The sequence below is a fragment of the Aulostomus chinensis genome, chromosome 18 (genome assembly GCF_037954235.1).
Source record: "Aulostomus chinensis isolate RoL2024-O1b breed Wild chromosome 18, RoL_Achi_v1.0, whole genome shotgun sequence".
NCBI lineage: Eukaryota > Metazoa > Chordata > Actinopteri > Syngnathiformes > Aulostomidae > Aulostomus > Aulostomus chinensis.
The window spans coordinates 5,751,226-5,765,793 of NC_141337.1; the positions used below are offsets into that span (position 1 = coordinate 5,751,226).

The 14,568-nt window shown below is 43.9% G+C and overlaps 1 protein-coding gene across 2 annotated transcripts in view; it reads left to right on the forward strand.

The window, feature by feature from the left end:
• Window positions 1–1,882: 1,882 nt before the first annotated feature.
• Window positions 1,883–14,568, forward strand: part of pde4a (phosphodiesterase 4A, cAMP-specific) — a 48,293-nt gene continuing 35,607 nt past the window's right edge. The window contains exon 1 of one of the 2 annotated variants that reach the window (XM_086184219.1): window positions 1,883–3,228. In XM_086184219.1, the coding sequence (XP_086040345.1) occupies window positions 2,933–3,228 (296 nt within the window). In that variant the 5' untranslated portion in view covers window positions 1,883–2,932. The remainder of the gene's footprint in view (window positions 3,229–14,568) is intronic. The other variant, XM_086184218.1, reaches the window with a different exon arrangement.

A 14,568-nucleotide genomic window follows, 5' to 3' on the forward strand; every position in this document is an offset into this window, starting at 1 on the left:
AGCTCCAGTGTTATTCTCAGCTCCACTCCTGAGAGCATTTTGAATGTTGGCAGAAAAAGAAGAGCAGCAGCAGCAACTTTCAGAAGTTCCCATCACATCAAGTCTGTCTGTTGAGCTTCATATCTGTGTCAGGGTCACCAGTGGCAACAAGCAGACGTCCCGATTCCAAGCAGCTTCCACTTCCCGGGAAATCTCGAGGGAGCTGCAGGTCAGCTGAGGATTGCTAACGAGTCCAGCAAACACGCTCCTGTATTTCCTGGTTGTGGTCTCACAGGCATCTTTTTCTTAACACGCGGACCACAGCAACTAAGTTTAATCGTTCATCAACAGAACTGTCTCCGCTCCAAGATTTGTTTAGTTTTCCGTTCACCGCCGTTCTGATAGAGTCAGAGATCGTATCTCCTTCTCATCATGAGTCTTTCAGCTCCATCCAGGTGCAGAGAGGACACAAGACTGACACCAGAGATGCACCATAATTTCACAGATCAGAACGCAGTCTAGACTACAGCTGCACCGTGATTAGAGTCTGACAATTAATGTCTAATCTTTATTTATGTAGTACCGCCGTCGGAAAAAAAACGTAGAAATGTTCAAATGAGTTATAAGTCTCACCCGCAAAACGAAAGAATGAGCGAAAGAAGAACTCATTACATTTGGATTCACTGCTCGTCTCACGCTATCCAAGTTTTAGCCTAAAAGTACTTTGAAATGTTTAAAATAGATTAAAAAAAAAACTTGTTTAAATTATGAACCCAAAAATGTGAATCCAGACAACGTCAGGAGCACCAACTTTTGCCCAACTCATTTCAATTAAGGTCAGGCAGATTTTAATTTGAGGTTCCAAGTTGTAGTACTATAAGTATGATTTTAACATTCTGATCTGAGTTCGTGTATTAGTCTGAGAATCATTGTTTCGTAACTATACATAGAAAACTCACCATCCCAAGAAAACCAAAGTGGTTCATCGGGATAAATCTACCTTTTCTTTTGATTCTCTAGTGGGACACATTTTTAGCCACAAAAACACTGAGTTATGATGAGGACATAAGCTAACATTCATGAAGGTGACACAAAAGCTGACTCCTGCTGCACCTGCTACCTGCAAGCAACCGTACAGGTTCCAAACATCCGATCAAAGCAGTCCCCCCCCCCCCCCCCCGATTCACACGAGTCTCTTGCACCACACACTGCCTAGCTATCCATCCAATGCCCCCTCCACCTCCGTATACAGATTTTCTTATGTTTTGTCACTTCCTGCTTCCTTGTGGTCACAATTACCATGGCCACTAGATGGCATCAGTGTGATCATGCATAGTTTTCACCATGTAGTTATCTGCTTCATCCTCTTGAGAGGACTGGCTGAAATTAAGATAGTCGAGATGGCACATAAACTAGCGATCTCCTGACGATGGCTTGAAGGAAAACAACAACAACAACAATAACAAGCATGGCCGCTCTGGGCTTCTGTACAAAACAACAGGATGGTTCATACTTTTGTTCCCTGCTAAAGAATTGGGAAGAGTGGAAGGGATTGGGTGCATCACTGGGGGGGGGGGGGGGGGGGTGCTGGCATGTTTTGTTGAAGGAAACATTCTCCTCCACAAATAGGTAAGAAAGAAAGAAAGAAAGAAAGAAAGAAAGGAACAGACACATTTTAGCAGGAATTCATGATCTGATAAGCCTTTTGCCCAGGCTGACATCATTTGAGCAATTTATTGTGTTTGTTTTCTGTCAAGGAAATGCGCAGTGAGTTGGGGCACAACAGAGACTGGATGAGCGCATATAAGGTTCAAACCCCTCCAGTGCTGACAAATCATAGAGGAGAACAACCACCCAACCAACCACCACGAAGAGACAGACTTTACCAGCAGAGAGAGAGAGAGAGAGAGAGAGAGAGAGAGAGAGAGAGACAGAGAGAGAGAGCGGCGTTGTTTGTCGTCGAACTCCAGCAAATATGAGGATGGGAAATTAACGGCTCACACTGAACAGCACCACCGGTGACCAGCTTCTCTCCTTTTATGATGCAGTTTGACAAAGGAAAAGACAGTGTGGACAGCAAAGAACAGCGGATCGCGCCTGTGGGTTTTTGGAAATGTCCAGTTGTGCTTCAGATCATCATGACGGTTTATTGAGGAGGGAGTCCAGTCCAGCATCTTCTTGTGTTATTGGATCAAACATCTCCATGGAGGAATTACCGGAGACTTCTGTGGGCGCGCAGAGATCCCCTATAGCTCTACATGAAGCGTGATAGATTGGCTACTTTTATGGGAAATTGGTTGGAAATTTCAGCTCAACTGAGGAAAAAATTTAAAAAATGAGAACATTTTAAAAACAGGGAAAAAAGAAGAGGGGAAAAAAGGAGACACGGCCAGCAATAATACCACAGCACAAGCACAGAAGCCAGATCGCCGGCGATCTGTGTGTCTCTGTCATAAGTGGCTGATAAAAAAGCAATAAATTCCCTAAAATAAATACTGTCATCCGGCTGTGCGCAATGGGCGACGAGGCGTCAAACTTCAGGAGAAGCAGCAGCAGGACCGGTGTCTGTTCATCTAAACCCGGGACTGCTGCGGATCACGGCAGAACGGGGATTTGAATCAAGACTGGCCGTCAGTGGGGGGAAAAAAAACAAACAAACAATGAGATTAACGATTTTCTGGATGGCTGACAGATCACCACTGTGACAGTTTTTGATGTTATTCAGAAAACAGGCTTCAGATCCGGGCTGTGCTGGACTTGGTCACTTTGATTTGTACACTGAGGGATCAAGTGGAGGAGAAGGACATGAAACGTCTTGTTTTATGCTTGAAACACACCAATACAGCCATACTATTTAGACATTAAGTGGAAATAAAGGGATCTCTCTTAGGTTTTTTTTGTTGTTGCTGTTGTTTTGGGGTTTTTTTTGTTTGTTTTTTTGTTTTTTTGCACTATGATGGAACCACCACCATGCTCAAAGAAGAGCCTGTCCCTATCGCTCCCGGTTCCCCGGGAAGGACAGGCGACTCTGAAACCGCCGCAGCATCTTTGGAGACAACCCCGGACCCCGATCAAAATCAAACACCGGGGGTACTCCGACACCGACCGGCACCACCACCGGCACATGGAGCGCTCGGACGCCGTGGATACGAGCGACCGACCAGGGCTGAAAAAGTCTCGAATGTCCTGGCCGTCTTCCTTCCACGGGACCACAAACACATCCATTGGAAACTGTGTCGGGCATAAACGGTAGGCGAGAAAGGGGTGTGCCTTCCAACCATCCCAATAATAGCCCATGTCAGCCCACAAGGCATATGCGTAAACTGGTAAGGGAGGGAGGGGTGCATTTTAATGAGTGCGTAATAACGCGGTGCGCCTGAAGGGTTAACTGATATGAGGCGTTTTATACCGGGAGGCGGCGGGACGCGTGGGTTCTCGGTGCTGATGCGCCGTTATGCGTCTTTGGGTAGACTGTGTCAGATGGGTTTGAAACCAGTCCGCCCACTCGGAACGCAGGAGCCGCATCTGTAGATCCTTGGAACCCTTTTTTTATTTTTATTTTTTTTAAAGAGGAGCCACATGTTGGGTTCCATGATAAGAGAACAGCGGCACCGTGGTTTCAATGGTACCAAAGGTCGAGTGGGTGCTTTCATGCGTGCAGGACTAAGATAGTGGCACCATTCGCATTACAGTCCAGGTCTTTATCAGGGTGCTTACAGGAGGTTAGGGCCCCCCCACTGTGCATGAGACAGAAAATTAAGCCCCCCCTTCCCTTCTTTCTAGTTTGCAAGTATTCACCCTGGGGTGTTTTGGTTTTTTTGTCTCTAGGATCTGACCTCTGACCCCACTATAGGTGTGGCTGCAAAGGGAATCTGCTTTCAGCTATAAATAGAAGTTATAAAGAGCAGCCATAGCTGGACGTGTGTCACCAGACCGTCCCACAGATGGTTTCAGACAGCAGTTAATTGGCAGACGCTTCCCTTTGATCAGATATGACAGTGAAAAAAAAAAAAAATGGCTGCATCACCGAGGGCACTCCGGCCGACAGTGGAGACAAACACTGCAGAGTTATATGATACTTCAACGAGCTCCACCAGCACGGAAATCAAATTACATGATGCATGTTAATTAAACAGATTAGATTAAAGGCATTTCATTAAGTGAGTCAAGGAAGGATACAATTTTGATTACTTTGTTCTCACACAACAGTCGCTCCATTTATCCTTTTAACAAGATTATGTGAATGCAGCACGGTTGTTTACTGGAATTTTCATCTGCACTTTGGGGAGATTGAGGAGTTGCTTTTTTGTTGTTGTTTTGTTTTTAACCCAACGTTCTTCAGGTAAACAACTTGTTTATGTGTGACTCATGTGTCTTTATCACCGACCCCCACTCTCTCTCCCAGTCACGCTGGAAACCCAAAAGTGTTCCTTCCTCAAGAAGGGGATTATTAGGCTAGTAGCACATCTCTGAGAGTGAAGCAGCTACTTGTTTTTTTTTATCTCCTTTTATTATTTGTTTGTTTATTTTTAATGTCATGGATGGCCTGCCTGGTCTCACACACACACACACACACACACACACACACACACACACACACACACACACACACACACACACACACACACACACACACACACCCATGAGAAGGGCCAACTTCAGCTGACTGGAGGAAAGGTTGATTTGTACTTTAGTCCCTAGGACACACTCCAGGGCAGTCCAGTTTTTAGTGCACTGGATCTGACTCTGCCTGCCCTTCTCCTTCTGTGGGCGGCAAACCATGGAAGATAGATAGAGGGAGAGAGAGAGAGAGAGAGAGAGAGAGAGAGAGAGAGAGAGAGGGAAGGAGAGAGAGAGAATTCGATTCCTACAAGCTCAGTTCTGAGAGTGCATCAAGCTGGCTCCAACTATTTGTGTTTGTGTGTGTGTCTGTGTGTGTGTATGTGTTTGTGTGTGTGTGTGTGTTTTTCTGCGTGTGTGTTCATGAGCACACATCTGTGAGGTGATGTGTACACTGTGTGGGTGTTTGTGTTACACACTGCTCTGGAAGGAGGAATGGAGGCTGGTAGATGAATGTTGTGTGTCATGGGTTTTGTGTGTGTGTGTGTGTGTGTGTGTGTGTGTGTGTGTGTGTGTGTAGGCATTTATGAGTGGGCTGTGCACGGGTTAGTGTCTGACCTGTAGCCTGTATGGAGTGCAATATGCCTTGTTTTATCTGTTTTCATATCAGTGGGAGGCCGGAGGGATTTCCGTTGTGTTGATATGATTTTCATTCGTATATTCAGCTACTTTGCTTATATCTAAATAACGGATGCTCGAAGCTGATGTCTCCTCGCTTGACTTATCAGGCTTTGTAAACATCAATCCTGCAGCGCTATGTTTAGGTTGAGCGAGTATGGGAGGCTCTCACGACTGCTGTATTCTCTTATATGCAGCTTCATTCGGGAATATTCATCTCATCTTAATTTTCTTCTTTCACGAGAGGAGAAGCTGAACGAGAATCAAATGTATCAGCAAAGATAAGTTGTGTGAACACAGAACCTAAGTGTTCTCCGTGCATGTGAACAGAGCTCAAGGCTGACTGCCCACCTTCAGAGGAGAAAAAAAATCCCATTAATTTCCTCCATTAAATTGTCAGCATAATTCTTTCTCGAGGAGTTTCTCGCCAGGGACCAAGACGACTCACCAACAGATGAACTGTGACCAAAAAACATTTCACTCGGCCTAAAAACATGACAAACAAGACCGTGTACATAATCATACTGAGAGTTAAAGAACTACCCACCCCATGATGCACCACAAATGATATATCAGCTCAAACGTTTCTCATCAGTAAAGGAAGTCTTGTTCCTGCAGCCGGATTTCTCTAAAGCCACGGCGGTTAACTCGCCAAATAAAAATATGGCTGACGACGACTGATTCAATTTCCATGACAACAGCGCGCTCACCAATCTGATACACTTTAAGGTTGTGAGTAGAGTTTTAATTCTCCGTGAGATTGCAAATAAAAATTTTTTTTTTTTTCACAACCTGTCCGTTTCGCGGTGGGTCGACCCTGAATGGTTACAACATGTTGGCTGATCATCTTCTCTTCTACGGAGAGTATGAGTGGGATTTTCACTTCCTTTAGCAAGGCGGTATTCACTGTTGACCTCGATGATTCATGATAATAGTAAATTTGCATAACTGATGCCCTCAAAACACCGTACAAGGTCAGGCATCTGGCACAGTTGTAGAGGAGCTCTATTCAAAAAGAACTTAAGGAACTCTGGAACTCGGGAATATCATTTAGCAGTGTAAATTCCCGTGGAATGGGAAAAAAAAAATTGCCCCGGCTGTGGACGGTGTCCCAGCTGTTGTTTGCAGCAGATTATAATCTCCATGCATTCTTGCATTTAATCCAAGTATGAGGGCTGTGGATAACCACGATGATGAAGCACAATTGTGATTCTGTATTTTAATTAAAACTGTCTTCAAAATAAAGAGCAGGGAACAGCCCACCGGTTAGCAACCGAGTTTTCGTGATGTCCAGTCGCTTGTGCAATAAACCGCTGGTAGATTTTGTTTGTATCTACGAGAAAAGTCTAAAGAACATTGGTGAACATGGCAAGAACGTGGCGTCATGAAATCTTACAATGCGGCTGCAAAGACATATTGAAGATGCCACATTTCAACACCAAAGGAGTAAATCTCCAAGGTGCGGTTTAGGAGAGTTGAAACAGATAAATGAGTGAAACCGCATGAATGTTTTCACGTTTTAAAATTGTTTTGAGGGTTAAAATGCACAAGAGCTGAAAACTAAAACCAGACATGACGTGTGATCCAGGATCCATTATAGAAGTATCTGTAAAAACACTTCTGAGCGAAAATCCCATTAATAATGACATTAATAATGGAGATCACGCCGGTTTCGCTTAACGAAGACGAAGTGGCTGGTGTTGCAGAGTGAAAAAAAGTAATTGGTCTTAAATTGGTTCAGTCCCGATCGATCCAGCCGATGACCTTATGGTCTTGAGACAATCGAGCGTTCAATCACTGAAGAGGTGGTCGGGACCCTCAGCTGAAGGTCTTGGAGGATCAATCTTCCCAAGAGCTGCCGCTGCCGAAACAGTTTCAGGCGAGACTGAGAGGAGAACAGATTGAACCCTGTTACTGTAACTGATACTCCAACAGCCTTGGCGTGAATGTTACACAAGAGGGATTCTGGGTGTTTCATATGATTGTTTGAAGAATCATTGTCTGCAACTGTTTTCACTTGTCTATTTCTGTCTCGATGATGTATCCCACAAAATGGCAGTCTTAGTGGCAATCAGCCCCCCCCCCAAGAGTGTTCGTCTGCCTCCTCTTCCCGCCCCCAGTGTCTTTTGTTCGACCGTCTTGTCAGTGCTTTTGTCAGAGTATGCTAATATGAGCGTATCAGTCATCAGGTCCCATGCCCAATGCGCTCTGGGAAGTTCCAACATGAAAATGAATGACTGACACTGAACAAGTAACAACTCTTCCTGCAATTCTGTTGCTATGGTTACCTGTTTTGTGCACTTGTAGAATAGATTTCATTTACCCAAAAAGGCAAAGCTCGCAGGCACTTGATGGGCTTAACAGTGTAATTCGTCAGCGTGTTGCAGATCTCGCTGGATATGACTTGTGTGTTTAAAGTGAATAATAATGCACCTCTGCAAGTCTGCTGATAGTTTAATCTCAGTTCTGCGAAAAGAATTCTAAGCTGTGCATGTCCTCGCTCAATCTCTCTCTCTCTCTCTCTCTCTCTCTCTCTCTCACACACACACACACACGTACACACACAGACACACAGACACACACACTTCATGGATTCTTTACTCCGTTTCTCCCCCGGCTGGGATGCGGGACTGATTTGTAAACTCTAGCTGCTCATGTGCCTGCCTGACTGGCCAGCTGCCATAATAATTTAGCCCATAATGAGGTACAGCTCCAATTAATTACAACAACAGCTGCAAATTTGTTGTTGATCGTACGTTGAACATTTTTAAACTCCACAAACAAAAAGTCTCATGTATTCGGGAACCATCCCAGCGACGTGCTCTAATAGCGCTAAGTAACGCGGCTCTTATCTAATTTGTGTAGTGGAACCATCTGTTTAAGCTACAGATTGCACTCTTCTGTGAATACATTGTGCTTTCTCGCTACTCTCTGCTCTAATTAGTGTCTGGAGGCATTTCATGTGCTGGAACGATGCTCCAGCAGATCCTAGAGACCCCAGGTAAAACCCCTCAGAGATCTTTTAGCAGTGACACTAAACAGGTTGTTTGCTTGCAGGGGATGTGTACAGCTCGCATCCAAGGTCCCTCCTTGTGTTTGTTCTGGGCTCATCGCTTCGTCTCACAAAAGCTGCTCACATACGCAGTCCACTGGTAACCACTTTTTAGCTTAGCCGGTGTGCTTCCACTGGAAAAAAAACACCTTGGCATCTTTGCATTGTAATTAATTTCACACTGAATCCTCTTAAAGTGGCGATACACTAGTCATTTGTTTTTTTAGTACTCTGACAAGTGTGGCTGGGCAAAAATCCCAGCAAGAGGAAATAAAAGTGAGCCACGGCATCAAAAATTCAAGCCGCACAACAAAGTCCACCTGTTCCCCACAGATTCCTCCCCATTTGCTTGGAGGGTTTCATTGTTTGTTTGTTTTTTAATAGCAACACATCTTTCATGCTCCCTTTTTTAATATAATGTTCATGTCAATTAGATGGAACATTCTGCCAGTTTATAATTCAACAGTTTGTTCTGCTTTGTGATAAACCTCCGGCTGTCTGTCTTCATGATCTGATTCACGCTTTTGTCCAGGTCTTTGATTGCTACATGTCTTCCTTTTCATCCTTGACCTGCTCAGTGCTTCATTTCACTGCGGCGTAAATGGGGAGTATTGATTCCATCTTTTACTTCTGTTCTCTGCTTTGTCTCTCCATTGTGTGTGGACGGATGTTTCCTCCTCTTGCTTACAGCACCCAGCGTCCTTATCATAAATCTATCACTCCCTCCTTCTCTCCCTTTCTTGTCCGCTGAGATCATTAGCTTCTTGCCGAGTCTCCGCCACCCCCCCAAAGCCATATCTGATTCCCAAACCTTCATATCCCCACTGAAGGAATGGGCGGCCTGCCACTAACAGTGTGCGGCGCTTCATCTCATGGTGTAGTTTTTCATTCCTCATGCTCCAGCTGGTTCTTGGAAATCACAGACGCAGCAGATGCCTTCAGCACACGCGTCTGGTGCGATGGATCTGGATACCATCTACATTAGGAATACAATTGATCGTATCGAGAGTAGCAAAGGTGCAAAAATATATATAAATAAATCAGTACAATCTATTATCACTCAAGGTTGCACAAATGATTCAAGCTGCGGCTGCTAGGGCTTCGCCTCCAGTAAGGAACACAACGAAAAAACATATCAAGATTACTGCAAATATGTTGGTGTGAGTCCCTTTACGTAAACTGTGTCAGCTCAGGTTGTTAAAACTACAACTTGCAGCTGATTTCGACAAGCTAATTCTCTACATTTGTCACCGCAAACCAAAAGGAGGCAGCAAATATCATGGAAGTTGTGGTGTCCGCCCCTGTGGTAAGGAACGAGGAGCTTCTTTAACGGTTTGGTGCATTTATTGAGGGGCTTTCACGAAGCAGCAGATTCATACATGTGCTTGCAGAAGTGTAGCTAATTGATCCAGAATTTTATCACTGGAAAATGTAAAGTCTTGGATCAGGGTTGGTTTGTGCCCTCACTGCAATCGATGGGCTACGGTTTCGAGTCCACCTTTAAAACACAGTAAAGTGGTTTTACGAGATAAGACAGACTGCTGATAATGCGTCGAAGATAAAAATCACCAAACAAATTATACATTTGATGAAAGAGAAATCTCTCTACATAGAGTATGAGACGAGGAAATGGGGGGGGGGGGGGGGGGTCTGGATGGCTGGAGGTTCCTCCCTGCTACAGTCGCTCACTGTCGCCTCTTGAGGAACAAAGTGGGATTGTGAGACAAGGACCGCTGTCGCTCGCTCAGGCTGAAACCATCACTTTATCAGCGCCATAGAAAAACACCCCAAAAACCTGAACCTCTGAAACCAAACTGAGATTCATATAGTAATAATTAGAGATCTTCATTTTTCACATTACTCTTATCAACATATTTTTCTCAGAAGAAGAAAAAAAAACGTTTAAACTTTGTTCTGAACGCAGTCCGTAAAATTTCGATTTGCTTTATTTTTCTCTCACTTCAATAAAAACCTTCTGGAAATGTAAGATATCCTCATGTTCAGTCATAACAGGTATGTCTGAAGAATCATTTTATGAACATGTTTATTCTTCAGTATGTTCAAAGTGTACACTTCGTGCACTTTTGAAAGGTAGAATTGTTCATTTATTCATATAATCACATATAGAGCAACTTTCCATCCACCACATGCTAGTTGAAAGGCAGTCCTGAACTGGGCTTTAAATTTTTGGCGCTGAAATTTCAAGATTTCTTGCAAGTAAATATTGGCTACAAGTATCTAATCTATAAAATCTATACTCATAATCAAATTTTTAAAAAAGACAGTATCAGTTGATCCATAGAAGGTGTTCAAACCGGAAGGTACCACAAGGGACAAAAAGTCAACTCAAATGGAAATAAATATCATTGATCTGTGAGAGTCAGGAGAAAAGGAGCAGCAAACTTTATCGGAGAATAAGAGGTGGTCAGTAAACCTTCTTCCAAGCTGTGGGCCAGAGTGTTGCGTTTGTGGATGGTCCCAGCAGGCAGCGTAGGCCTCCCTGACTCTCCAGCTCTGGTGCACAGTGACGCCACTGAGGGGACGGGCCCAGGCACGGAGCTTAGGGCTGCTGCCTGACTGACTGAGACAGACAGTCACTGTGTCAAGCACGTGTGTCAACACCTTACACACACACACACACACACACACACACACACACACACACACACACACACACACACACAAACACGATGGAGCAGAGAGAACAAATAGCATACACCTGTCGAGCCGAGCGCCGTGTCAGACTAATGTGAGGAGGGAATGCGCCGAGTGCTTCGTTCAAATCAGAGCTCACTACAAATCACAGCTGAAAAGGATGAAGGGGCGCACCTGGAGACCAGGCTTGTCACGGCCACACTCGGATAAAGACTGCATGCTCGTTCAACCGCCTGGTGCAGCCTGCTGATGCCAACGTCTCATCTGAGATATCGCTTCCAGACCTCACGCTCCTCAGTGGTATTCTTGCCCAAAATTACTGGCAGCGTGTCAGCTCCACTGGAGTGTCAGTCCCGGTCAGAGGACAGACGGCACTAATAGTGACAAACTTCTGAACTCTGCTGTTTGCTCCTGTCCAAGCAATCTTTGTTCACTTCATTGTTTGCATTCTGTCCACAAAATAATCATACCTGCTGCCTATAAACATTAATCCAAGCACCGACACAAATACAGCTAGAAATGATTTTGTTTTGCCCATAACTGCTCTGACTCACCTCCTTGTGTGAGCTTAATTGCAAAAACGCTGCAAACAGCAGCAAATCATATTCCATTGCAATCAAAACAATAACAGCACATGCTAATTGAGTCATTAAATATTTCATGTCCTGCTAATTTGGAAAGCGAAACAAAAAATGAAAATCCGCCGTTCATTATATTGCCAGGTGGAACCCTCATCTCTTTAGAGTTTCGGGTATATTTCCATCCTGATTGTTTTGAGAAAAGAAGATCCTGCACATGCTGCTCTCCCCCACCACCACCATTTATTGTGATATGTTTCCAGCCCTCTGGACCTTCTTCAGGAGAGTTTCCAACAATTCTCACAACAATGATCCTGGAGGTAATGCTCCTCCCGCCCTTAACGCACAGCTGAGGGTCGATCAGCCCCTTCTCTCCAGTCACTCTGCTGTAGAATCTGACACCTTCAAGTCCACATACTAAAAAAAAACAAAAACAAAAACAAAAGAGACAAAACTCAAACTTGGAAGCGAAAGCTAAGGGGGGACAGAGGCTTCTCTATTGCTGAGCCTGAACTTTGGAACCACCTGCCTCTGGTTGTTAGGCGTGCCTCCTCACTGTCCGTTTTTAAAACCAATCATAAAACCAACTTTGATTCCCTGGCTTTTGAACCAGCATGAGAAGTTGCGTCTGTGTTACTGTTCTTTTGTTGTTCTATGTCTTGTTGTTTTCATGTTTTTAACAATTATTCATGCACAGCACTTTGTGTCAGCTGTGGTTGTTTTAAGGCGCTTTATAAATTAAGTGGAGTCGAGCTGAGTTGAGAAACGTACATCTCTTTAAAAAATAAGACACCAGCGGCTCGTTCTAATCAACCACACGAGCTGACTGGTAGTTGAGTTCAGTTTAATCCTCAATATTTAAACTTAATCCCAGAATTTGACCTCAGTCTCAACATTTAAGTTTTGAGATTTCGACTAATTTTCATTAAATGATGTTTCAACTTGAATTTCTCAAAAATTCCAGTTCAAAAACTAGAGAATGGGTGGTTGGATGAATGGATGGAGGGTGTCCCTCTATCGCCAGTGACCTTTTGAGTCAATACATTTCAACTTCAGTTTTGATATTTCCACCTGTTCAGTCTCTTCAATCCCACCTTAATCTCCACATTATGACTCTAATCTCCACCTTTTTTCATTAATCTCAACACGGGGAAAAAACAAACCCTCCTCTTTATTTCCGTCTGCTTCATCGTCTATGCTGTTGCTCAACATGTCCTGTGCCTTTAAACGGTGATCTTAAACGGCCCTCATTACCGACCAGCTCTGCCTTCGGCGTGTTAATTGCACTTCTTGAGGACACGCCCCCTCTTGGTTGAACACACCTGGGTCTAGTCCCCTGTATAATGTTTGTTGGGTGCCTAGCTGAAAGTTGAGACTTTGTTCATTTAAGTGTGACCACATTCCCTCCAGCTTCATCTTGGTCCACAGCAGCGCTCCACAACTGGTGTGTGCCGCCCCCCCTCCCCCCACACCTTGTCTGTAAGAGCACGTGTGTGTACCATGTTGTATTTTTTACTGGATGGTGCTGCTGATGCCAGCTGAGGCTTGTGTTAGGAGCGCATTACGCTTGTAGCCTCCTGTTGAAGTCGAGGAGAAATCACTTTCATTCTCGCCGAAACAGGATGACCCACTGAAATAAAACAGGTGCCATAGATTTGTGTGAGGAAAATATAAAAACTGCTGCTGCTGCTGCTGCTGCAATATGGCTGGTGGGAGCACTTGAGAATTTGACTGAAGGTGTGGTATACAGGCCAATAATGGTCACCTCAGCTGGAAAATGATTCACTGCTGCTGCCGCTGACGGGATTGATGTGTGTAGCGTCAGTTGTCTTGCCATTTCGTGTAGGTCACGTTCACACTTTTAACACTCGACATTCAGGCTGTCGGAGGGCGGAGAGAGAGAGAGAGAGAGAGAGAGAGGAAGAGAGAGAAGCGTGGCCCGGGGGTCGAGAACGGTATTCTCATTTGATGTTCTCGGTTTGAGATATGTGTGTTATCCGAGGTGATTTATTTATTTTTTTAAACAATTGCGTGGTTTTTTTTTTCCCACGGGCCTCAGCAGGAATATGCAGCACCGTCCATATCAGTGTGACTGGACAGGATGCGTAATGATGCTGATTTAACCTTAGAGATGTTTTGGACCCCAACAAAAGAAAATCAGTTAACAAAACTCCTTTTTTTTCTCAATCTTTCTCTGTCTGATTGTGTATGTGAGTGTGTACCAAGGGGGATATTTGTAGGTACGTGTGTGTGTGTGTGTGTGTGTGTGTGTGTGTGTGTGTGTGTGTGTGTGTGTGTGTGTGTGTGTGTGTGTGTGAGAGAGGTTCCCCCTTACAGAAGATCAGAACGGAGTCGTTTCTCCCCTGAGTTTCTTCTGCGTTGTTGCTAATTTGTTCTTGGAAGAACTTGAAAGGTTTGCTGATGTTATTCACTTTCAAGGCATCCAAGAAGAACAGCACCTCTCCTCATTTACACCCGGCCGCCAATTTATTAGGTACACCTTGATAGGACTCATGTAGCGTAGTGCAACAGCTGGGCGTTTGCTTTTGCATTGAAGTAGTGTTACTCATAATATAAAGAATGGATAAAAAAAATAGTGGGGACGCTTGTATTCGACAGGGATATCATCCTTGTGTATGGAGGACTGTTGTTTCATCTAATAAATCGGCAAGTGCGTGTACTGTATAAACCATAAAATCAGGAAATGGAAAAAACAAATCTGATATCAGGAGTGTCGTCTGTAGCAGCATACAGTGGTGATGAGAGCTCAGAGTAGTGAAAGTTTATATATATACATATATATATATATATATATATATATATATGTATATATATATATCCAATGTTATGGTTTATATTTTGAAAAAATGACAGCGTATTTTAATTAGAGAGAAAAGTAATATGTTTCTACATTTTTATGCTTTGATCAACCTTTTTTTGGCAGTTGGGAACAAAGTTCATTTTGGCATGACGTGGTCTCTTTGGTGGAGCTTTCTAGTTTTAATATCGTGTTCACTAAAATTTAAAAAAAAAAAAAAAAAAGGAATTTGCAGCATTTCTGTCTCG